This window comes from Schistosoma haematobium, chromosome 2 (genome assembly GCF_000699445.3).
Source record: "Schistosoma haematobium chromosome 2, whole genome shotgun sequence".
Classification (NCBI taxonomy): domain Eukaryota; kingdom Metazoa; phylum Platyhelminthes; class Trematoda; order Strigeidida; family Schistosomatidae; genus Schistosoma; species Schistosoma haematobium.
In genome coordinates this window covers 15,178,566-15,205,002 of record NC_067197.1, presented here as the reverse complement: position 1 = coordinate 15,205,002, position 26,437 = coordinate 15,178,566, and the positions used below count along the sequence as shown (strand labels likewise).

General features: G+C 33.4%; 3 protein-coding genes across 3 annotated transcripts; 1 reads left to right on the top strand and 2 right to left on the bottom strand.

The window, feature by feature from the left end:
• Nucleotides 1-516: 516 nt before the first annotated feature.
• Nucleotides 517-21,717, top strand: NEP2_1 (NEDD8 protease Nep2; the record flags this gene model as incomplete). The annotated part of the gene is made up of 15 exons (XM_051214427.1): nt 517-543; nt 1,924-2,040; nt 2,770-2,841; nt 3,252-3,400; nt 4,874-4,971; nt 6,659-6,771; nt 9,286-9,384; nt 9,433-9,513; nt 10,266-10,363; nt 11,278-11,462; nt 13,059-13,186; nt 14,773-14,838; nt 15,811-15,909; nt 20,882-20,958; nt 21,364-21,717. Coding segments are annotated over 15 exons (1,509 nt in total), but the record flags the coding sequence as incomplete, so codon positions are not given.
• Nucleotides 17,451-18,897, bottom strand: MS3_00006299 (uncharacterized protein). Its single transcript, XM_051214428.1, has one exon. The coding sequence runs from the start codon at nt 18,724-18,726 to the stop codon at nt 17,632-17,634; it is 1,095 nt and encodes a 364-aa protein (XP_051067599.1). The 5' UTR covers nt 18,727-18,897; the 3' UTR covers nt 17,451-17,631.
• Nucleotides 21,718-23,768: 2,051 nt separating the features above from the next.
• MS3_00006297 (uncharacterized protein) lies at nt 23,769-26,163 on the bottom strand (the record flags this gene model as incomplete). The annotated part of the gene is made up of 2 exons (XM_012944937.2): nt 23,769-24,231; nt 26,086-26,163. 2 exons carry the CDS (start codon nt 26,161-26,163, stop codon nt 23,830-23,832), a joined length of 480 nt encoding a protein of 159 aa, XP_012800391.2. The 3' UTR covers nt 23,769-23,829.
• Nucleotides 26,164-26,437: the final 274 nt, after the last annotated feature.

Here is a 26,437-nt window from a genome sequence, read left to right as displayed (position 1 = left end):
GATACTTGATTTCACCGAATACCTAGACATAATTTCTTAATATAATTCTACAAACTCATTCATTTATTAAATCTCTATAGATGCCATTGTAAGGTTTTGGCAAAGGATAACGTCAGGAAGAAATTTACATCACTGTGTTGTCGTTTTTGACTTATGGAACTTAATTACGACCATTTTCTCACATAAAATACATAAATGGTGTTACTGAAATCCTCTTACCAATTACATTTCTAAATTACAATTTCAAGTAGTGAATACACGTAATAAATCATTGTAAATCAATGTGTCATTTCATGTAATGGTAATATTTATAGAAATAATATACTCTCAATATATCTCATAAACAAGAAATTGTATCAAACTAAGCAAATACATTTCACATACATATTGTCGGTGAAAACAGGTTGAATAAAATTCAGATTGGTATTACATGTTTTATACAGTATGTACTTTGTTTAACAAACCACTGCAATGTATTTTGTAATTCTAATCTCTCATCAGATTTCACCTGGTCAGTTCGCTTTTCAAACAGATTTACAGAAGGTAACTTTTAAATTTGTCTAGAACTTATTTATTTAATAGGTAATTCAATGAAAGCTTCTGACTTCTATCTCATATTGATTTGAATAAAATGTCGGAAAAGTCTTAAATATCGACGTGCAAACGTTTCATTCAGCCGAATGATTAGTACCACGTATTTACTTAAATTATTCTTTGGTATCAAAATTAATGCATTTGGACTAACTGACGCTCTATGTATCACGTCACTGAGTTTAGTTTAGAGGTTTTTGTGATATTACAAAATCAGCTCTTCAATATGATGTTTATTCGTGGCATCTAAAGAAAGCTGTCAAATTATGGTAGCAGCCGAATTTTCGGGAATTCGGTAAAAGATTAACAGACTGCTACTCACCAGGCCATATTTGAACATTCCATTTATATGCGTTTACATTATATCACAAATCCGCTTTCAATATCGTCTCCAATCCTGTATTTCTAATGCATTTCTGTAATTACGAAAGATAAGTTGACTGACACTTTGACACAGTATTTAATGCCTGAAATTACACTTAGATGATACTTCAAACAATTATCTTCATAACAGTATTTTGTGAGAAAACATGATTTCATAGATCAAATTTTAAGATTATGTAATAAGTACATATGCTTAGATGTACAGCATACGTCGGATTGCTAATAAGTAATCATTGTATGTTTATCAAAAGATATGTCTAATAAAAACTCAAGTTTTATGCAAAATTAAGGAATACGTCAGCTGAAAGAGTATGATGAGAATGTGAGTCACCAACTGCATTGATATATTTGTAAATAATGACGAAAGAAGACATCATATTGTCATATCGCATTTGTAATTCCAAAAGGTATTTAAATAGGTTTACTAATATTTCCATATAAAGTTAAAATTGAAAAAATGGATGACAAAATCTCACCAGAATTTTTTAAAGGTACATAAATGAAGTACACTCTTACCAGTTCATTGACAAGGTGAACTCACTCTCCGATAATACAAATGTTTTGTTCGCATAGATATAAATCCTGTCTTTCGTAGTACATTGCTTTCCTATGTATTACGAATGCCAAGTGTGAGATGCCAGGGTGGGAACATATGTGTCATCAATATGGAAGTTCGATACTCATAATAATATGACTTAATCTAATACATTGTAGAATAACTAATGAATCATCATTCTCAACCAGAACAGTCGACAAATATTGAGTCACAATAGAAAAACACAAAACTATTTGTATATTTCGGAGATATCTGTACATCTTAAATAACGATCATAAATATTTCACAAATAAATTCCGTCTTATATCAATGTGCATTTCAATGACTCACCCACTCAGTTTTACATGTATATTTCAGTTTGAGTAAAAGATGTTCCAAATTTTATTTGACAGACTGATATGGATAAATCCGAAGAGGATTACTACAAGCTTGCATTTGAAACTGGGGTACCTCAGTCTCAAATACTACAACTAACGGATGCTTTCCGAAAAATGATTCGATTAGGCAGAGTGAGTTTATTTAAGAATTTGTATGTTTCCAAGTCAAAAATAGGATAATATTGTTTTACGCTACTAAAATTGATCGATTTTCTCTGCACATAATAATCTGTTCCACGTACAAATTTTGATGTACATTCCCCTCATTTATGAAAAAAACGGACGAAATATACGGATAAGCATTTACGTGAATTCTATGGATTATAGCATCACAATAAGTTGTTAACCGTTAATAAATGCATAAGAGAATGTCATATAGCTATTATGTATCTTTGATTCACGGAAACAGATTGGTGATCAACTGCATTAACAACAACTGGGAAATGTAACTCCAAAGTTTGAGCAGATTGCCTATTTCTGTAGGTCTTCTGATTGATAAAAATGAATAATAGAAAAACCACTCGAATTACCGAAACAGATTTCAGACAAATATCATGGTAACATGCTTTCCTCGTAGTTCTCACCTAATTAGAAATGGCTATTACACGCTTTTCAACCGAAAACTCTCCTTTCGTTCCTGTAAACTCGACTACAAGATCATTGTTGGCAGTAAGATTTCATCGTTACAATCGGTGAACTATGTCTCTTAAAATCCTTATATCGTATAACTGGAGTGTACAATTGTCAGACCATGACTGTAACTGATTTTCACCCAAGAGTCTCCTTTTGTGATATCCAATTGAAATTAAGATACAACTGTCATTTTGATTCTTGTTATGTTTTACGCTCAATCGCCAAAAGAGGTCGAACCCAAAGAAACAACACTTGAAAGAATTTGTGACGAAAGACGAACTACAATCCATTTGTCCACAGGTAAATATTATCCTATGACTTGCTCCAACTATATTTTTTTTAAAATATAAAGCAGTTTAACTGAGACTCCTTAACAAAAATTGTAGTTGATAACTGTCAGTGTATGCTACAAAATGTAGGTTACTTGGCACAGAATAGTGAGACATTATTTGTAGTGAACAGATGAAAGTCAGCATTCGAAATCTTCATTTTATAGAATACTTGTAAGCTAAGTTTTCTAGGAATCTATATTTATTTGGAATTTCAATAATCAGTATTAGATTACTGAACTGTTTTGCCTAGTAATACACAGGTGGTCATCTCCATGAAAAAGGCTGTTATATGTGACGTGAAAGTCACTGAAAATATTATTTCATTCCATCTCGAAAAACCATATTATAAGCTCATTGTAACTTATTTTACTTGTGTAGATCGATTGGAGTTATATACTTGACAAAGTATTACAAGAAACTGGATATGTTAAATACCACAAACTACCAATCATTATCGAACGGAGAAATGAACTCCGTCAACGTTGCGCAGAATACCGTGAAATATTGACGGAAATAGATGGTGGAAGGTAAAGCATAATTTATTTTCTTTATGGTCGGCAACAAACATAGGATTTATCAGTCGATAAGTTTGTAAAAATAAGCACCTGCATCTCTCAACAACGAATTATATTAGTGCAAAGGACTTGTGGAGACTGTAGAAATTGGACTTTTAAATCATGAGTTGACCTCAGTAACACTACCACTGAAAACCTAGGAGCACTTGATGGTTTCTTTGACCTCGTATGAGATGCCCAATCTGTGTGTATCCACAATGGTTACCCACCACAGGCAATAGATGAGGGTTGCACAATATCGTCAGTTGAAATTAAACCTTTACACCGTTGGATACTAACTCAATAATCTAAAAACTTAACGTTCATGTGTGAGACTGAGGAGCTTGACTTCGATTCCTGGATGCGGGTTCGTGGACATGCACCACTGAGGAGTCGCATACTAGTAAGAAACAGCCGTTCAATGTTTCCCGGTTTTCACAGGGAGTCTAACTAAGATCAATTCATGATTTAAAACTGTGAAAATAATTAGGTGAGATCGAAATGGAATCTAATAGCTGTACGTAAGTTTAGTAATTACATTTGGATAATAAAACTATTTACTTTCTGCATGAAAGCATTTCATTGTTACACTTGTCACAAAGAAAGAGACTGTTATAATTTACAGAGTTCAACACAGATTCTGATCATCTGGTTTCAATCTATGCCAGAAAGACACTAATATGAAATATTTAATCAATTTTATTCGTCAGTAGCTGTTTATTGATCAATATTACTACCTTTCATTCCTACCTAGTAGTTGAGCAAAATGTTAAGTTTTTCACACTTTAATCAAGTAAATAAAAACATAGTTTTTGATTGCTTTGTCTCAAACATATGAAACATATCATTGTTTAAAATGAAACATATCAATGATTGACTAATGTGTTGACTTATTTGTTTCTAAGAAACTGGACAGATTGTTGTTTAGGTTAGTTCGGTCAACTTGGATCGTCTTCTTTGAAATTTCACAATTTCTAGATGGACTAATTTCAATCTTAACTACATTCTTCAACTTGTATTTGGATTATGCACTGACGAAGCTTTATAAGATAATAATAAGCTATTTTCACTTTTCACAAATCAGATTATGCAATCCACATTATCTGTTTAGGATCACTCGGAACTAAAAACATTTGAATAGTCCAATTTTATTTTATTCTCATGAACATTTGTAACAAATGCATAACATTTATTGTTTTACTTATTTGATTCAGATAAAATAGAGATTAAGCACATTTTAGAATTCGTATTTCAGACTTGTAGGTCGTTCTAGAAACTTACAAATGATGAGAATAAAGCTCTCGAACAGTTATTGGAATTTGGAACCATTTGTCAGTGTTATTTGTTAATTCAGTATGTCGTTTTACTGATGCTGTTTCATTATTACTATCATTACCCTAGCTTTATTGAAGAGCTTTGTTGACCTAACTTTTTTCCCTTCATTAGTACTCTACGCACAATAGCTATTATGGATTTTTTACGAGAACAACAAAAGAATACACTAAACGTCCATACATTTGAAACGAATGATAACTTCAATTCATGTTAGTTATATATTCAACAATGTATTTATTTACTTAGTACTGAAATTATACAATAGAATTACTTTATTTGTAGTTAATAACTAAAACGTATGGAATATTTAGGTCATGAAATTTTTCACTACACACGGATATATTAATTCAGATATAGTTTTACCCGTTTTCATTATATTGCATCCCGTTTTGAAGAAACATATTCTGTTAACTAGATGGGAATTGGATTTAAGTGAAATTTTCGGCAAAAATTCATGAAGTGATTATTCGTAATAGACAATCTTGATGACTGACATTAATTTATAAGACATATATTCATTTCCAAACTGTTAAATAGAGAATGTCACTTGGCAATAATATACTGATTTAATTACTCGTTTCTGTGAAATATCCATCTTAAAGTCAATGATGACACTGTGAAGCGGCTATTCATGTGACATTGAGTTTCTAACCACGTCTCTGTATGTAATTCAACGATTTTATTGCATTGAACTGTTTATAAGAACGACTGGAATAACGACATTTAATATCACTTATCGACCCTAAAATATATACTAGTGGACAGTAATTTTCGTTTGATAATGTATTTATTCACCATTACTATAATACATAATTATACTTCTGAACAGGTCAATGTATAATAAAGTGGAGTTTGGTGCGGATTGAATTGAAAACTGTTTTTCCGCTCTGATGCTAAACGACTGAACTACTAACTCACTTATTCATGTTTTAGTTCTTCAAGAATAATGTACGGAGAAAAATGTGTATCCTTAGGAAACAAACATCTTTTCACAAGTCATCACAACCCTTACAATGCTTTGAAAATGAAAATACTGAGCTTAATTTCTTATACACTGTGATTAAAAGGTACAGTATATCAGTTTATAACCGTTGTCAGAGTAACAACAAAGAGATAGGTTGATCGGTAGCGAACAAATTTTGTATGTCGATGGTCTTCATGACTAGAAACGCTCCGACCACTGTTCATGTGTTGCAAATTTATATACTTAATAAGTATGATATTCTTAATTTATATGATCTAAGATCACCAGTGATGTCGAAATCATTGAGCATATGAATAAAGTTAACGTCAAACAACTGACAATCACTGGCTACTAACATCAATAAATATACTAATAACCAGTATAATATTGTTATTCATCAATAGAAACCACATAAATAAACAAGGCAATAGTTACTAGTCAGAACAAAACTTCCTATCGTATTCTGCCTGCATAATTCAACAGTAGACATATTCATATATGAACAAATCCAGTATACTCTGCAAATCCCATCAACGTAATACATCATCCCTGAACCAATATACATTTATTCATCACTGTCATTTTCAGTCATATTGATAGAAGTGGAATAACTTGAAATAGTAATTATCTAAAGTATACTTTGAAGCACGTCCTGATATTCAAATTAATGTAGTGGACGTAAACAGCTATTTAGTTAAACATTATTTTGAATATATTCTTTCTCCACTTAGTGTTGAAGCAAGTATACGATGATTGAGTACACAAGTAGTCATGAACACTAGATCTGTAAGCACTGATTTGAACGATAGTGTCATTTGTTTCATGAGGATGAGCTTTTTATTTGTTGACATACTGACTGATTCTGTTCTTCCCTTATATAAAGTCATTTGATCCTCTCACAACAAAACATTATTTCACTTTATTTTAAATAGCTTCACAGCCACATTTTGATGAGCAATGTATAAAACGGTTGAAGGATGCATTTCCATGGACTCTTGAAAGACATTATATCCGTTCGCATGTAAACGAAACACACAAAACAGAGGTTGGTTCATGTCATATTTCACTTATCTACAATGTTTGAACGGTAAACACGCTTAGCGATAATATGAAATCGTTACATGATGAAATGAGACAATGCAAATAGATTCCTAGTAACAATTAATTCACTGATTGAAGAATACCTTATATATCCAAGGATCTACAACTTAATTATGACATTCAAATGAAACCTATCCATTTTAAGTGGATTACACACCTGAGTAAAATGGAAATATCATAGATTACTATTTTACAAAATTTGAGTAACATACATAACTGGTGATCTTAACATCATCTTTCTGGATACAGTCTGTGAACTTCATAGATCCCATTAAAGCAATTCTGGTAAACTCAGTCCAACCATCAATTCTATCAGCTTTTATTGAACGGCTGACAATACAAATCAAAACACTTTATTTCAATTAAGTATAGACGAGTTATATTGAACAGCATTCGATTTCAGAGTAATTTAACCTGAGTGATAGACAATTTGTTGCTCAATTCTCGTTAGATCATTATAGATTGTATGTTTGTAATGCGCATCTAACTGACAATTTTATAAAATCATAGCATTTAACCCATTGTTACAGTCGGCTTTGTGTTTTAATTCGAATTTCCGGTTTATTCTAGAAATCATCATCCATCATGATACAAGTGATCATGAAAAACGGGTGTATATTATAGTTTGTTTTCTAGTCTGTAAACCAGAATGCAGTTATTGATGATGGTTTGTGGTATAGTTTACTTACTATAACGAAAAACCGTTCAATTCTTGACAATGGACAGTTGTACACACAGTGTTTTATTTCATGATAGGCTAGTAGAAACACTACAGTGAACAAACATCGTTGTATTAGAGTGATGGTAAATGAAGTCTGATATAAGATATATTTAGAAAATTACTCTTAATTTATTATTTTGAATGGGCTTGTAATTCATGACAGAGTTTAACTGTCCACAAATGGATAAATGGAACTCAATATGGTGATTACCAGTTCAATCGAAGTTCGTCCTACTGCTATTAATATGTGAACGCTAATGTATGAACATTCAATCATTTTACTTATCCAAATGGTGAAACACCATGATTACTCATCTTGGTATAAGTAATCAGTGTCTCCAGAGATAGAAACCCAGTTAGTTATTGGAAAAGTCTTATTTTTCATTCTAAACATCAAGTATATTAAAAGAAATATTTGTAGACATTATTGTGGTCGAATTTGAATAGCTCGTAAATTTTTTTCAGTGGTATGGTTTGAGAATAATCGAAATTAACGTAAATTTACTGGAATATTGACAGAAACCCCTATATACCCAACAGTCGACCATTCATATTCGAAGGTTAAAATTATTTAAATCAAGAGGATACTACACTTTTTGACTTAAATTACATAAACATAAACAAATATCTCCGAATAGCACAATTTAGAGCACACCTCACAAAAAATGATATTCAACATCTTAACATAATAAGCGTTCAGCACAAAATATTTCCTAACTGTATTTGTGTTAAATAAAATTGTCTTTGGTTACATTTCATACTGACAAACTTTATGATGCGAAAATTAGGGTTACTTTGATGTTAATTCATGAGAATTTCCAAAACACTTTCATACTTTCGCCATCACCTACAAACCTGTTCCTCAACAGTTTTGAAATTATTCTTTCGATTTCGGATATACGTTCCTACATGAATTACATCAAACGGCCAACATCGTTCCAATATCGACCTGGTTTCGGTAAGACAATCAACTCAAACCACTTTTCTCGAAAAAAGCAGTTTCAGTGAAAATCTGCTGATTGTTTTTCAAATAATCTTCAGAATCCCTACGAATTGTGATCACTGGTGTGTTCTCTTTTGAAATCTAGGAGTTACACTGTGCAATAATCATTCGAACAATATGGGACGAGACTTCATTATTGTAAACATTACATTACATTGCCAAGATTAAGTGTAACACAATACAATTTAGTAGGAGTAGGCAACTAACCACTCAAAATGATTTTATCACCTGTATATCATGTTTCGCACCAAATCCATTTGAAATACAGATTCTAATATCCATCCAAATGATCTTATTAAGCTGCTTTGTTAGACTGTATATTGGTACACAATTTAAATATCAAAAACATATCCTTGATGAACAGAAATCAACGGTCGGTTTGAGAAACCAAAATCCATCATACTGTAGCGACATAGCCTGTTCATCAATCACCTTCGTAACCGTTATTAAATGAACCTCAACGATGTTTGAAATCAGAAGGCAACCACTTTTACGTGCAGCTAAAGAAAAACAAACAAAAGCAAAAAGGAATGGAGAAGGTGAAAAATGCCGAAAGGGAAAAAACTTCAAGTAGCTCCTTCAAAACAAAAAGCTAACAAGATTATTTAAAAGGCTGCTACTAGAATTGGTGAAAAGCGGTAATGCATTTGTGACAAGCTTATTATTTTGTGGAACAATCATTTTCAAACATGACATACACTTTCTCAATTCGATTAATTTTCACTCTATTACAGGTGATCAATATGTTTAACGAAATTAAACTCACTATCACTAACTCAATACCAAAAATCAAGTCGTTGAATGAAGAAGAGAAAAATTTCATGAAATACAAGGTTTGTTTAAGTTTTAGTAAGATAACTGATTGTTGTGAAAAATTGTAGATTTCAAAAATGGGTATATTTGCCTTGTACTCCGATCAAAATGCTTCTCAACAAAAAGAAAATCTCTCAACAGTATTCCAAGTAAGTTAACTACACTTATTTCACTATTGAAAAATAAATTATTTTACATGTCCATTTGATACAACTAATGATTATTTTTTTGAAAACTGGTTATGTTATACGTCATTGTATATAATGATAAGCTAATTCTACACAAAATAACTCCGGTTATCACGGAGGAGAAATGTGAAACTTACAAGACACCGTTATTCCTAGAACTCATCATTGATAACACTTAATGTAATAAAACCATATTTCACATTTCCAAACAACATTGGTTTGCCTCAATCATTACGTGGTAGAGAAACTTCAACTCACTGGTCTTTATTCTGCAGTTCGGAAACTCAGAGGTTAAACCCTAAATGGTCCAAATATATCGGTCAATTTATGGACCAATCTGCTGGTCCTCAAAAACTACACATCGATCCTACCATAATTCAACAACTTGGGTGCATGTACAAAATCATCACGTATAATCTCGTGATAGTACAAGTGAGAAAATTTATAATCACACGAGGACTATTCGCACAATTTTATGCATTAGTCAAATCATTTCAGTATTTCGGCGTTACAAATTGAGGAAAGTCAATTTATGTGACAATGATTAGTTTGACAATGAAAATCCGAAATGTTGCTTCAATGACACTGCATTTTCCAAAACCCTTGATTCAGAAATACTTACTCAATAAACTGGAAAACAGAATGTGTCGAACGTGCTTTAAACATCTTTTAAATGATCTCTGTCAATGTTTTTTCACACAAATAATATTTAGTACCCTATTCGAGAGGACAATTATTACACAAATGAATTCTATATCCGTAAAGCGAAATATATTGACACTTTGAAAGCCCAGTTACACAAATATAACCCGTAAGTTGTCATGATATCTCTGATATAAAAACAATACAAGTTATCACAAATTGTTAATTTTATTATTTAACTGCAAAGATTTGAATTTACTTTAATCGAAATTATCTTATGGATTGATGCCTTCTACTGAATAGAACCAACATTACCATGAAATCAAATTGATTTCGTGGACTGATTTAGTGTGTGTTTGGTTCGTGTTTCGACGTCTTCCCTCTAAATCTTGTAACGAATATGCTCATTAAAATCTTAGAAAACAGAAGGATGTACAAATCATTTTCCTTCAGCAAACTTTCTGTGCCTTAATTACACGATTGAAAAGTGTAATGAGGTAAGAAGATTTCATTCATTTTATAACTCAAAGGACAAATGCTAATTGTCCATTATTATTATTAAAACTACTATCATATCATATAGCATCTTTGTATTTTCGTCTTTAGGAGATTTGACACTACTTACTAATGTGAACCCAAATAACAGACAATAATCTATGTAAAATAATCACTAATGATCTAAATCTTTCAAACAGTAAACTTCCTAGTTCGATTAGTACAAAAGTTGAACTGATTATTTACTTACTGGCTATTTAGGAAATCACGAATATTTAATTTGAATATTAGAATCCATATTAATAAAGCGGTTGTAAAAAATTACTTTTATTCAGATTCCATAATCTCATATTGTAAACTGACATACCAATTTCTACCCAATTTTTGTATGAATAAAACCGCTTCATTCACCGATTCCTTAAGTATCATGTAATATAATCCATGCTAGTTTGTGATAAAACTGAAATACCAGACATTTCGTACCGTAGTAATCTTGAAATGATTACCTGGTGAAATGTAAAAAGTGGGAAATTTTAATGAAATGATACGACATGTGAAATAACCAAACCTTTATATTTTTGTGAACAGATCTCTCACAGGATCACTGTCACGTCTCGTATCAGCGTATTATGCAACGGATGAAAATCGTATATATGTATACCCAGGACTTCTACAACCTCCACTTTATTATGAAAATGGTAGTTTAGCTTCGAAATTTGGAGCACTTGGTTGGATTATAAGTCATGAGATTATGCACGGAATAGGTATCCAAGGTTTGTTCAATCAGTATACTGAATTTTCAGTTTCTTAAAAGTAATATTAATTAACTTGTATGAAATTATTACTTTCGGTATAATACTGTTCATAAAACCAAAATATCATTTAATTGTCTCATGAATTCATAGAGAAATTTACTATTTGACAAATTAGTAAGGTGTATTCATCAGAATCATTTATTTTGCATATCAACAAAATGTCAACTTATTGAGTTTAACGATCTCAGTTTGTTGTTTATTTGTTAAAACTAACCTTATGGACAAACATCACGTAATATCCGAATAATATTTTGTCATCGTGTACAATCTCCACATGTCAGTATTAAGCGTTTTACGATTACGGAATCACAAAATACCACCTGTGTCCTGTATCGATACATTCTCGAAATCAGCACATCACTGAAAGGAGGGCGATCTCACGACAATTCACTATAATATGAATAGAAAGAATCCATTAACCAATCCTCACAATATTTAAATATTCAAATACAATAACAGCTTAAAGTTTCAGTTTAGTTCATTAATGTATAAAACATTTTGCTTGTGATACCATGCAGCGGTTGGCTTCAACTAGTCTAATCTAGTCGTACTTCGAACGAAATATTAAATCTTTTCAGCTTGACTATTAAATACTTGACCGCATCCATGTCAGCTTAGTTCACACTCATATCGATTACTTGTAACAACGATTGAAAGGCTCATTTGTGTCATCAATCCACGTCTCACGAGAGTACAGTTACTATCAATTGAAGGTATATTTCGTTAGTGGAAACTTTTATTAGAAATCGGTGAATTATTTGATTCATATTTTGGTTTTTATTAGTTTCCATACTTTTAATATTTCGAAATTCACAAAATCATTTTATTCTATAAATCACCGACTAATTGATACTGAGTATTACTCTGTTACCATACACTGAATATCAGACTCGTTTTCGAATACAACATTAGACTGCTGTTGTCCTGATAGTAAATTGATGATATAAATTTTCACTGGTTCAGTATTAGTGATTAGGCAATGTAGTGTATAGTCGAAACTTCATCCATAGAACTCATTGAAAACTATCCTCCCATTTAATTCCAATGGAATAATTTGGAATCATATGAAAAAACTTGTTCTACTCTGGTATGCTGTACTTTGACGAGTCACGGTTGAAGGTCTGTTGTATAATTTCATTTTAATACTGATTGTTTGAATCTTCTCATTGATGTTTAGGACTGCAATGTATTGGTTTCTTATTGGCATACGTGCATTTTGTGAGGATCGGCTTGATATTGTCTTAGGTCAAAAGCATTCTAAGCAGAGCTAGGATGTAGGTTCATCTAACTGACGGGTCCCAAATAGAACGAAATGAGTATTCTGAATTCCACTGCTAGACACCATCCACTTTTTATAATGTCTGCTTTATTAGTTTCTGACAAACTCATGGTTTTAGTCTTTCATTTCGATTGATGTGAAAACTGGTGATTACCAAACAAATATATACTGATTTCTGCTTTCCCTTTCTTCTACTCTACATGCACACTAGCAATTATGTTAAAATTAATTACAATTTCAATAACCATAACCTATTAGTTTCGTTGTATCTCCAGGTGTACTGTATGATGAGAATCAGAATAAACGGACTTCGTTCAATGCTTTACTGTCATCCGGTTTGAAACATTTGAATGCTTTATGTCTGAGTCGTCAGTATGGTTACTATAGTTACACTGCTTTAAAAGTAAGTTTAGCTAAATTATAAATACGAACATATAAATATTTACTGAAATTCTGTATAGTCATAGGTTATTTAGTACAAAAATTTTCCATAATCATTAAGTGATGCTACTTTCTTCATTTAAACTGTATTTAACTTAAAACGTTTGAGAATATTGGAAAATAAACTTACCATTAAATGTGACACCAGTTATTACTCTCTTTTCGAGTTTAGATCTTCCATCAGAATGGTGATGTGTTTTCTTAGGCACTTCGCTATGATTGATTGCAGCCTATCGTAGAACTAGTCTTTAATGTCGTCATTGCTGTCATTGGTAGGTGCATAACACTGGAAAACAATCATTGCGATTTCATGCTTCTTTGTTTCGAATAATACTTTGATGATTCTAGATCCGTGAGATTCTCATCCTACAAGTGCATTTCGTGCTTCTTTCAACAACATTAGAGCAGCTTCCTGATTGTGTGGAGAATTTTCCTCCTCGTGAGCGGAGTATAGCAGCATCTCGCCCGTATTTAACCTTTGCTGTCCAGCTTGGATCAAATGGGATTCGCTGATTCCAAGTACTGCCAATTTGTATCTCCTCATTTCCATTGCTATTTGACTGGTCTTCCCAGTCTCCTGTATTGCCCGGACGTTCCATTTGCCTATAGAAAATGTTGCTCTGGTTGCAAGAATGAGGCATCAGCCTCATGACTTCCATAGCACCTCGTCTTTCACCATGAGGCGTCATAACTCTTCTAAATAAAGCTCTTATAACTCCTGGGGCAAAGTTTAAATGGTTTGAATTATTTTTTTCTGGTTAGCGTCTTTCTGGCAAGTTATTTGTCTACAAGATGGGGTCGCTAACCCATGCCCAACCCTTCTCCTTTACCCGGGCTGGGGACTGGCAGTGACTCTAGAAGAGCTACAGGTGGAGCTAAAGGTGTGTTAAAACAAAACTATTTTAATGTGTTCTACTAGTCAAGTTTATCATCAAAGAATCAGTCTAGCAGCAATCAAGACCCATAGACGACCTTAAGAAACCGATACGCAACGAGGGTAGGACTCATACTCACATTGTTTATCCGTCTCCATGTGTAATACGTGGTCCAACCATCTCAGTCGATGAAGATTCACAACTTCATCAACTGATTTACCGTCATTCCCTAGTACTCCTATTCCAACCTCACTATTACTTACCAGCTGATCCCAGCAGATGCTGGCAATATTTATAAGACATCTATGGTCAAATACTAGTAACTTACGAGTATCCCCTACCCTTAGCAGGCACACTGAAGTCCTGTTTTTTAAGAATTTTGTTTCGCTATATTTGACGAAACTTACTCATAATTTCGTAAATTGTTATGTGATTTATTTTGAATAAACTGTTTTTCGAAATACTACAGAAATTGAAAAAAAAAGAGTAGAAAATCAATTCAGACTAGTTATTAGCATGTTTTTGTTCGGAAGTGAAATTCCTTTTAATCAATAGTGACTTTCGAAGACAATTCAGCATAACATTTCAGTGTAAAAAAGGGAATGTGAGAATTTCTGATTTCAGGTTCACAATCTTACACAACACATGCCTCTTTATTGTTCAACTGATTTAGGCTTTTCGCACTGATACTCAAGAAGAAATGTTGGCTGACAATGATGGATTAAAAGCGTCGTACCACGTAAGTACATTCAGATAATTAATATAATTTTGTTTATGACCACTGAAACTAGATATCAATCCTCAGAATACTATTGTGTATCTTGAGTAGTTCGATGATTTCCTTTCAATGAACAAAAATCTAAATATGGTATAGATAAATAAAGAATACTATTAATCGTGTGTCATTTATGAGACCAACACAGAAAATTTTGTTGACTCACCATAACAAAGAAAGCAATCAGATTTAGTAAATACCAAAGGATCTTACAGTTACTTCTCTGAATAAATGATAATTTTTGTCAGGTAAACATAGGGGTTCACAAAGTGGTCCGATATCACGTTCGTTGTTCTAGCTGTCAATACCCTACCATATGATTGATAATTGAGTAACTAAGAGGTTAATAAGCTATTCAAGAAAACATTGATATGCTTGTCCCACGTTCACTACATTCTGAGTTATATGCTCCTTTGTCCGCTTTCAAATATTCTTTTGCTATTACTCAGCTCAAACAGTTATCTCACAATTGCTGATATGAAAACAAAAATCGACCAGTCCGTAGTGTTCTGTCCAATAATCGAAACTGTATTTGTACAAAATTTTATTAGCGTCAACTTTGATTTGCAGTATAAAATTAACGGGACAAAACACACAAACATACTTGGAATATCTCTGTGAAATGAATTCAATGAGCAGAAAACTCAATAGCTTGGTTAATGATTCTTTCGGTGGTTAAAATAGGTACATAACTCTGTTACTCGATTTCTCGTTCGTGATTCATGAAAACTATGAAATACAGCACAATGTGCATAGGTTTATTTTGATCGTTCATGATAGAAACTATGTTATGATAACACGTTGCTAAAAGCGTTTCACAAACACACCACCTTTTCACTATAAATGGTGTTTTACTACTACGTATTATGACCGTTGATTTCAAAAACACTAACTCAGTCACATTAAATTTTACGCTACAAAACATTCTTTATTCAGACATACAAGCGTTTGTTGAAGAAGTTCTCGAACAATGTTAGCCAAGATAACCACGAGTCACTTGAATCTGATCGACTGTTCTTCCTCTCGTCTGCACAAGTAAGTCGAAGATTCGAATTGCTGTTATTCATAAGAATACCTATGGTGCATTTCTCAATGTTATATTCAATGGTATTTATCATCTTTATCTAAAACACTCATCCTACGTTCTTTGTTCCCCTTGAACTTGGATGTCAATGTTGTATACATCAACACTTTCATAAAAATCATCATACCACCCATGTCATTATTTCTGAAATTCAACCGAAAATTATTATTCGAATTTACTGTCTGCTCAATAATATTTTCACATTATCTGAAGGAGCTGAAAAAGGAGTGAAGTTTAAAACTAAGACAATAACATAAATCATCAAAATGAAAACTACCAGTTCAAACAAACTTATAGGCTGCCGACCATCATTCTCCTATCCACTCGGTCCTGCACCTTCGTTTCTAATTCTATCCAATTGTTGTTTAGTCTTTCCATGTCTGTCTCCATTTCTCAGCCTGATGTGTTCCTTGGTCTTCCTCTTCTCCTTTGGCCTTTGGGATTCCATGTAAGGGCTTGTCTCGTGATGTACTGAGTTGATTTCCTTAATGTGCACCCTATCTACTTCCAGAGCTTCTTCCTGATTTCTTCCTCCGCTGGAATCTGGTTTGTTCTCTCCCACTGTAGATTGTTACTGATAGTGTCTGACCAACAGATCTGAATTATTTTAAAGAGAGCAAGAACAAAGGCTGGTGCAGAATAATATGAATTCCTTTTATTTCGTTAGGTTCTAATCAGTTGCTTACAACATAAAATACTTGAAATTTAACGTTATTATAGGTATTGACATACTTATACATCAGAGGGAGATGAAGGATACATATATATATATATATATATATATATATATATATATATATATATAACGGAACAGTAATAAATCTTTCTTTGCCCTGGTAACGTTACATCCACCCTTTTATTTCTCAATGCAGTTTTTAGTCTCATATTGATTGACCCTGTGACATTATCGCCTTTGAATTTGAGTTGGTAACATTACCCCTCCCCCTTTTATTTATTACGTCATTCCAACTCTTTCTGAATTTTATAATTACATCATTCATAAGTGACCAATTTCAATTCATATCTCTCTTTATTAACATTAATCTATTTTCAGTTACTTCATTGCATAATAATCTAATGTGTTTTAATTCCATGATTTCTAATCACTATTTCAATGTTCTGGAACCTTCCCTCCCAAACTTTATACATTCGAAACAAAATTTTATGACCTAATTAATTCTAACGAAATCTTTGCTACATCATGTTATACATATATATATATCCTTCATCTCCCTCTGATGTATAAGTATGTCAATACCTATAATAACGTTAAATTTCAAGTATTTTAGGGTGTAAGCAACTGATTAGAACCTAACGAAATAAAATGAATTCGTATTGTTCTGCACCAGCCTTTGTTCTTGCTCTCTTTAAAATAATAAAGGGAACTAAGTTGTTGTAATCTCTTTCTTCTTACGCTTATGACCCAGCTATTCCTATTGCTTAGTATTCTCGGACACCGATTCACTCGACAAGTCCCCAAATCAGAACACGGTTGAACAGGAAAGAGATTATATTCCAAATAGCAAGTCAGAAGCACAACAGAGAAAACGTCAGTATATTTATAGTTTTTTACATGAGAAGATTCTAGAGTATTCTCCAACTATCGACTAGTGCTGATTGGATAAGAATTAGCCAATCAGCGTGCACCAAAGCAATCATGCATTGAGCATGCCTTAATCTAGTCTATGTCCCGCTAACACCTCCCCTTTGAGCCGATTCGTAGGATCTGGTGCTAGGGTCCAACTGCAACTGAGCGACTGGCTTGTGCTCTCGATTAGTCCATCGTCTAAGCAATAAAGAATTATCACTTTTTTCTTGCACAGAGACTGACGTGTCTGTTCCCGGCGTTTTGATTTTTTTTTAAAAAAAAAGTATGCGTAACTTTTAATTCTCCAACATTCTCCTCCTCCGCGAAACAATGTCGGATCCTTATATATCCAAGTTACAAATAATAGGACTTTATTTAAACGATGTTTCTTGCATTGAATGTCGGATCCACCAGAAATGACTAGATGATAATGAACGACCTTTGATTTGAGGTCAGAGTTTAAGTCTTCTGAAGCATTACTTTCAAATCCATTAGAAATTTCATCAGTGGATAATGGATCATTACGGAAATCAACATCTAACAAAATTAAATTAGACTTTTGACCATAATTTGACTCAGCCGAGATATCTTCCTCATTTTTATAAGAAATTTCATCAAAATTACATGCATTATTCTGAGAACCCATATCTGATACGTTGTCATTAGAAATCGGATAAGCTGATTCAATATAAATTTCTGTCTCACAATGATTTTGAGTAACATTCGGTATATTTGGGTTCATCGTGTCACTGCAGTTATTTTCTGAATACGAGTCCCCATAGCTTTTTCGGCTAATATCACGTGGACCATAATTTTGTTCTAGCTGAAATTTATTTTCAGAGCTAGACAGGACCAGTAGTGTTTCATTCAATTCTGGACTCCGGGCTTCATCTACAGGGTCTGGCTCTTGATCATCTCGTATTGCCACAGCTTTATGAGCATTCAGCACAGTATTTTCTTGCTGTGAGCCGGACACGTTACAAATATTACGTTCTGATTCGGGTCTAAAGGGATTTGAACCCTCCACTGGATATGCTTCTGAAATGTCTGTTACTGCATCATAAACAGATTTCTTATTTTCTGGTCGAGTGAAAAGTGTGCTCAATAGTTGTTGTTGCAAGGCTAACAACTTCTGCTGGTGCTGTAATATTAACCGCAACTGTTCTAAAGAAATCGCCATTTTTCTTTAGTTTTTCCCCGTCGCCACTGTTATAATCTCTTTCTTCTTACGCTTATGACCCAGCTATTCCTATTGCTTAGTATTCTCGGACACCGATTCACTCGACAAGTCCCCAAATCAGAACACGGTTGAACAGGAAAGAGATTATATTCCAAATAGCAAGTCAGAAGCACAACAGAGAAAACGTCAGTATATTTATAGTTTTTTACATGAGAAGATTCTAGAGTATTCTCCAACTATCGACTAGTGCTGATTGGATAAGAATTAGCCAATCAGCGTGCACCAAAGCAATCATGCATTGAGCATGCTTTAATCTAGTCTATGTCCCGCTAACATAAGTCTATGAATTATTTTGCTCAGACAACTGTTAATAAACACTTGTATCTTATGGATGGTAGCTTTCATAGTTCTCGAAGTTCCCGCTCCATACAGCAGAACTGTCTTGATATGTGTATTGAAAATTCTGACTATGGTGTTGTTTGAGTTGATCATGAAAACCTAGAACCCATTGCTGAGGTCTACCTTGAATTTATTCGATTTGTCCGTATCCCGAAGAAAGGCCGTACAAAAATCACTGATGTTGTCCGCCCGTTGTCCAGTGCTTCTGGAGTTTCGGTTTCATCTTGTTGACCAGCAAGTGATGATCCGGGGCTATATCAGCTCCTATCCTGGTTTTCAAATCCTCATTCGTTCTCCTGAAGTTTTTGTGGATGCAGGTATAATCAATTTGGTTCTGTGTAGTGTGATCCAGTGAAAGTCATGTGGCTTTGTGTATGAGTTTATGTGGGAATTTGGTGCCACCTATGACCAGTTTGTTGAAAACACATAGGTTTGCGAATCCCTCACCATTTTCGTTCCTTTCTCCCAGTTCATGTCGTCCGATGATGTCTTCATGTACAGTGTTGTCCGTTCGAACCATAGTATTTCGGTCTCCCATCAGAATGGCCAGGTCCTTTGTTTTGGGCATTTCTCCACGATTGACTGCAGCCTATTGTAGAGCTGATCTTTAACATTTTCATTGTAGTCGTTGGTAGGCGCGTATCATTGGATGACGTTCATTGAAATGCCCTCTCTCTTTGTTTTGAAGGAGGTTTTGATGATCCTTGATCCGTGAGATTCCTATCCTATACATGAATTAAAAGAGTGTAACTTGCCACAGCAAAAACACTGATCAAACTTATGTCTATCTTCGTGAAATGCATCCAAACTCCTCAATGAATTATCTGCATAGCCTTGAGTATGCACTGTGTTGGGATGACGTAGTAATGCAGTGGAATTTCTTATATCCTCATGAATCACTTTACAAAATATTCCTTTACTGCGTTTGAAATTTGTATACTTAACATAGTCTAGCACCAGTTCCTTGAGAGTTGTATAAGGAAGAGAGATAGGCTTTTCCGGCATAGCCAGAGTTCTTAATAAGCTGTATACTTCTTTTCCGATGAATGTGAGGAAATATGCCACAATATTAAAATCCTCATCATCTTCCTTTGTCATAGCCCAGATTTCGAACCTTTCAAAATAATCATCAAAAGCACCAAAATCTGAATGTATATCCAATAATTCAATCACAGGCTCCATCGCGACGCCAATTTGGTGATTTCAATTATATTATGAACTAAGAATCCTCGATATAACACAATTGAATCAAGAAGCACTAGATGAGCACAAACGAATGTATTGTATTTAGAATTCTAAATCGAGCATTCAACAAGTACAAAAGAATCATTAAATCATTCAAACACCACAACATTCCATGGACCTACGTTAATGGTTGCTCTCACTGTTAGAAGGGCCATCAAATTCGTAAGTTCCGAAGGAACTCGTCTTTCACCATGAGGCGTCATAACTCTTCTAAATGAAGACCTTCGTACTTCCAGGGCAGAGTTTAAATGGTTTGAATTATTTTTTCTGGTTAGCGTTTTTTTAGCGAGTTAGATTTTAACGTGATTGTGCCGCTAACCTCATGCCCAACTCTCTTCTTTTTTCCGGGCTTGGGATCGGCAGTAGCCCAAGATGGGCTCAAGGCGGAGTGATGTATACTTTAAGTAATGTATAATAAGTGCAATGTCAGCCTAAATATAATCATGTCTTGTTTTATCACCAAATAACTAGTAATGTACTTTTCAACTGTTTTCATTATCCCATTTTCAAGGCTATGTGCGGACATCATGGTGAGGTAATACTTGCACAAAATGCAGTAGCTATGCCTCATGTCTTGGAAAAGTTTAGGTAAGAATTTATAACGATCTAAATTACATATGTTATACTAAAATTTATGACTTGAAATATTTGTTGACACAAACTAAAGTTTTCATAGCAGATGTTGCAGTATATAACGAAGAATTACAATTATTCAGCATTATATTCCGTATCAAGAATGAACACTATCATGCTTGAAAGCCATATAACTGTTATTTGTCAGATAATACAAACGGCTATAAAAACTCAAAAATTAATGAATTCCGATGGTCTAGAACTGCACTGAAAGTCGCCTACTTTACCTTGAATCTGATTAACCTTTCACAATCTTTATCAGAAAACAGTAGTTTCAGTTAGCAAACTTTACAGTATCTGTGTATTTAGTTTACAGCTCTACAAACTAACGAAATAACTTTGTTTTCTCTACCTTGAAAGAGTGATCGGGGCGTTTGTCAATAGTAGAAGATTCGCACGTGCATATGGTTGTCCAGTTGGTTCACCAATGAATCCTGTTACAAAATGCGATGCATGGTAAACCCATTATGAATTACATATTTGACACCCTAAACATATTTTGGGATGCTACAACATTTGAGTGGTTTTTTTGCACTTTCTTAAACAAAGCTTTAAAATACACAATTCTCATCTTTGGTTTTATTTTATGATTCGATTCACTATTCATGTGAAATGCCTATTTATCGATAACAAAACTTTATTTCAGCATAAGAGTCAATATACTCCAATTTCTTTTCCTCTAAATGAGTAACCAACTTACATTGTTTTATGCCTAATATTTAAACCAAATAAACTTTAGTTAGCCTAATCATCACATGTTCTTAATTCAAATTTTCAGCTTCCCATTTAGTAGAATTCACTAACTTACAATCTACACTACTTGAAAATACATATTCTTAAAATTATCGAAAGGTTCACACAAGCGTTAAAAATAGATTTTGTAAAACATAAACAAAAATGTAGAAAACGGAAAGTGAGAAACATTATTAAATGTAAATTGGGTTCACTCAAAAATGATCAAGATGAGTTCGATTTTACATTTCAGTAAATCTCTGGTTTACATGCACATGAATTAATTCACGCAACTACACTGCGAAGCGTACATAAAAACGCACCTAAGAATGCATAAATGACATACAATTTGCAGACAAGACAAGATATTTCAGACTTCAAAATATAGAATAGGAGAAGAAATAAGTAAGCGCGATTCGGTTAGTGAATTGAAGAAATCGAATACAGTAGCATCCAAGTACCTTTTTACGAATTTCTGATGAGTATCTTTACCGCATAAATTTTAAAGCCAAGACGTTCTTTGTCTATTTAGATTATTTACGTAAAGTTGACTAATTAAAACAATGAATAAATACAAGTATGTATGATTGATGTACTGAAGTCAGAATTCATTATACAATTGATCAGTCTCTTATTGACAAATGTGCATCCTGTGCGGATTGCTTTGATATTGCCTTCAATCACAAGCATTATGGGTGGAGGTGAGAGTGGTTAGCAGTGGAACCCAGGACACGCATTTCGCCCTTCTTGGGACTGGTCAGCTGACATTCACTCAAGAACTCGAACCCAGAACCGTTCGCTTCAAACTGCTAGCCACCATTATCTCTGCTTAGAATAATATGGTGATCAGTTTAGAAGTCCATAATACTAGATACTTGTCTATTCATCACCATACCTATTATGAGCAAGATTACCCAAGCGTAATTAATTTTATAAACACATTGTTCTAGTGGGCGTTAAGAAGAGTATAATAAGTCTACGCTTTCGAACCTTTCAATGATAAATTGACAAATTTTCACAGGAGGAAAACGTATTCATTTATATACTTGATAGTACTTAATTTAAAATCCATTCGATAAAAATTACAGATCAAGATATGTAGCTAGTTGACTGGTACAAAAGTAGAAAAAGGCAAAACGGAATTTTAAATTTAATATATTCAAACATACAGACATGCGGTCATTGAAATAATACTCATGCTATTCATATAGATGCTATAAGATAGGAAAAAATCAAATGAAGTTATGTCATTGCTGTATTATTACTCGGAAAGTATTTATAGCTTTATTACGCTTGTGTCACATTTATCACTTAAACATATTGGTAATACCGATGAAGAAAATTTCCTGCAATCATGAAGCTTTATTGAATTCATAAATAAAGGTTATCAGAAGATAATGTGAACAACAATCAGAACGATGTAGCAATGAACTCAGTCGTTCTTAACTATGAATTAACCATGTATTTCACAAAACAGTGAGCGGTAAACCAGACTTCATTGATTTACAAACTGGTTTCCATCATGTCTTCAATCACACATAAATTGGAATGAAAACAGTGTAATTATAAGTAAGCAATAAAGCTACTGGAAAGCATAAGTCGTTGAGATCGAAACTATCCAAATGGCTACGTGGAAAGTTTGCAAGAGGTCTCACATGGTGGTTACTAAAGTTCATATACTTGTTAAGTGCTTTTTTGGTAATTACCTAATGATACATTGTGGTCATATATCACGAGTATCTTTATGAGTTATCAGATTGGAGTTTGAACCAAATTAGGTTGCCATAAGAGCAATTAAACACAACATTAGTACACCAGAACATAAATTTCTTAACATCTTAATTTATAATTTAGATTAATCCTATTTATGTATCACATGGTTCTAATAACATTTAACCTCCCATTAAAATATACAGTTATCAAAATGGATGTCGTAACTCGAATTACTATAGTGACTTAAGGAAAATTTAAGGATAGATATAGATATGCTAGAAGATTACAACTAAGACAAATCAGAATTCGAAACACCCCCAGTAAAATGTCGAATTGTTTTATGGTATATAAATGCAGTTGAGATTAATACAGAAAAAACGGTTAGCATTTATACTGATGATTTAAAGTTTTCTGTGCTTTTTTAATCATATCTTCGACAAAAGCTGTTGGAGAATTTAAACCACATCGTTCGGCGAAATCGACATTAGTTTTGGAATCAGTTCCAGTCAAATTTTTGTCTAAAAATTCCAATAAAAACGTATCATCCATACAAACATTCATTTTTATGCTAATAACATTTAGAGCATTGTCTTTGGATTCAAGCAGATTATGTTTGCCATCAGATGGATGAAAACTATGTGAAGGATTAGACATTTTTTTAATACTGTCAACTACCGGATAACCACTGTCATCACAATTAGTTGTTTCTAATCCCAACGGATCATAAAATATATTCAGCATATTTGATTTCGACTGACCGATATCGGTGTTTTCTGAGTTTATCTAAGAAAGAATAAGAATTTGAGAATTAATGTCTAGTCAAATCAAAGGAAATATTAGAAGGTAAACCATAGAAATCTTACATAATAATAGACACCACCTTAAGAAATCACTTTTCTTATTGTTATGTCACGATAAGCAGAATGAATAGTAATTTTTGGGATCTATTTATCGACTAATACTAAACGTATATTTTGAACGTATAATTGTTAAATAGCTAAACTATTCATATTCATATTCCTCTTATTATAAGCTTTATTTTAACCTATGAACTATTATTATACGTTTTACCATTCTTGAATTATGCCCTTTCTATTAATCACTGCCTCCCACATTCACAGCCACTTTTGGCCAAATCTTGTACAAATGTTGTTTTCTATTTTATGGTCCGTTGTGGTTTGTTTGATTAGTATATAAACTCAGTGTGTTTGAAATATAATGATGCATATCGCAGAGGCTCAGATTGGTGTTCTGGACTTAACTGGCTGGGCTAGGCGGGAAGCAGGACCAATCAGGACTCTAGGCTGCTCGTACGGGTTTTACGTGTCATTGGTCGATCGATAATTCACTGCTCTCTAATTGGCGGTATCGTTACCTTATACATTAACAGGGCACATAGGCCACAAGCTATAACACATATTTACACTGAACGAAATGCATGGTTGAGCACTCAAACAGTGAATCGTGAAGACGAACTCCATACATCTAGTTTTAGGCAGAATTGATATTACTAGCCCTTGTATACTAGAAATGCATATCAGTCTGCAGACAAGTCTATACAAAATCAAGGAGTGATATTATTATTATTGTTATTATTATTACTTAAAATATGACTTGGAAATTATTCTTAATTGCTGAACGTGCACTAAATATAACCTCAAATCGTTTTTAATGAATGAAACGTTCAGCAAGATAATGTGCAATGAATTTGAATAAGAAATGAACTTGATCTCATTTAGATTTCACTAATCAGCAACAAGAGACCTGAAGTTACAATCTCAATAACCAATGAGGGATAAAAAGCGATATTGCTACTGACTGGGAACAAACAAATATTGCGTTGAAAATAATTGTGAATTTTACTGAAAACTATCAATAAATAGATACAATAATTCGAGGTTTCAATTACGCTAATTCATAAAAGTACTAGATTTCTAAAAGTAATTCAGAAAAAATGAAAAAATAACGAAATGATGATAAAGCAAGAGGCGAATTTAAGTATACTGAATTACACATTCAAGATTTGGTGAATAATGGCAAAAGAAATCCGTTTGTCATTGATGAATTCCGTATATATCTAGGGTCTCAAACCATCGATTTCTACTACTTTGGAGAGCATATTATTCAGGAATTTCACACAGTTTTAGGCAATAAAGACCAATCCAACTTTACCAAAAACATTAATCAATAATCGATGACTTCTTCGGTTTACTCCGTGTTGTGATCGGATCATCTTCAATGCTTACATAAAGTATTTTAGTAGTAAGCGGTAAACACCAAAGTTTCAAGAAGATTATTACGATTTCTTGAGTTGGGCTTGCTGATTTATGCTACTTATTCGACTTCAACGAAATATCTGATTGCAAGTTTGACATACGTCCTCCCCCACTCTGTCAGCATAATCAAAGAGAAATTTTGAAGTTGAGTAGACAAGTGAAGTTGAGGATACACATGTTTCAGGAGTGCATATCGGTAAACAAACAGTGAGAGGAAATTACCGTATTTAGCGTGGATTCCGGCTATTGCTAGCCAGATGAAAGTAAGTCTTTGTTTTAGTTCATACGGTCCCGAAAACATAGTGGAATAAAATAAACAATGAACAGACATACACACAAACAAAGCATACTAACAACGTACATAAACAGTCAGATTACAATTAATTTTGAGAATAAGTACGGAATTATAAGCAGGATTAAAATAGTTAATTCGAAACATCATGTCTGATTACTATTGTAGCGTGGAGTCGAGTCGCAGTTGACTATGAAAACCACTACAAAGAAATGCGTACCAAATGAACCAGAAGGCGAATATAGAGAGGAACCAAGTTTATTTTGTTGGCGATCTCGTGGTATCGAACGAATACCGAAATCGTGCCAAAAAGAGTACAAGTGGAATCGGCCGGCGAGAGTACTTGCGTCCGAGGTCACAAACCGCGGAAAAGTAATGGAGAATTATGGAGTAGTAATATGGCTGTCATCTGCACAGTTAA

Excerpts from the sequence above, each read along its gene's own strand:
- MS3_00006299 (XM_051214428.1), bottom strand. The coding sequence starts at position 18,726 with ATGGCGATTTCTTTAGAACAGTTGCGGTTAATATTACAGCACCAGCAG.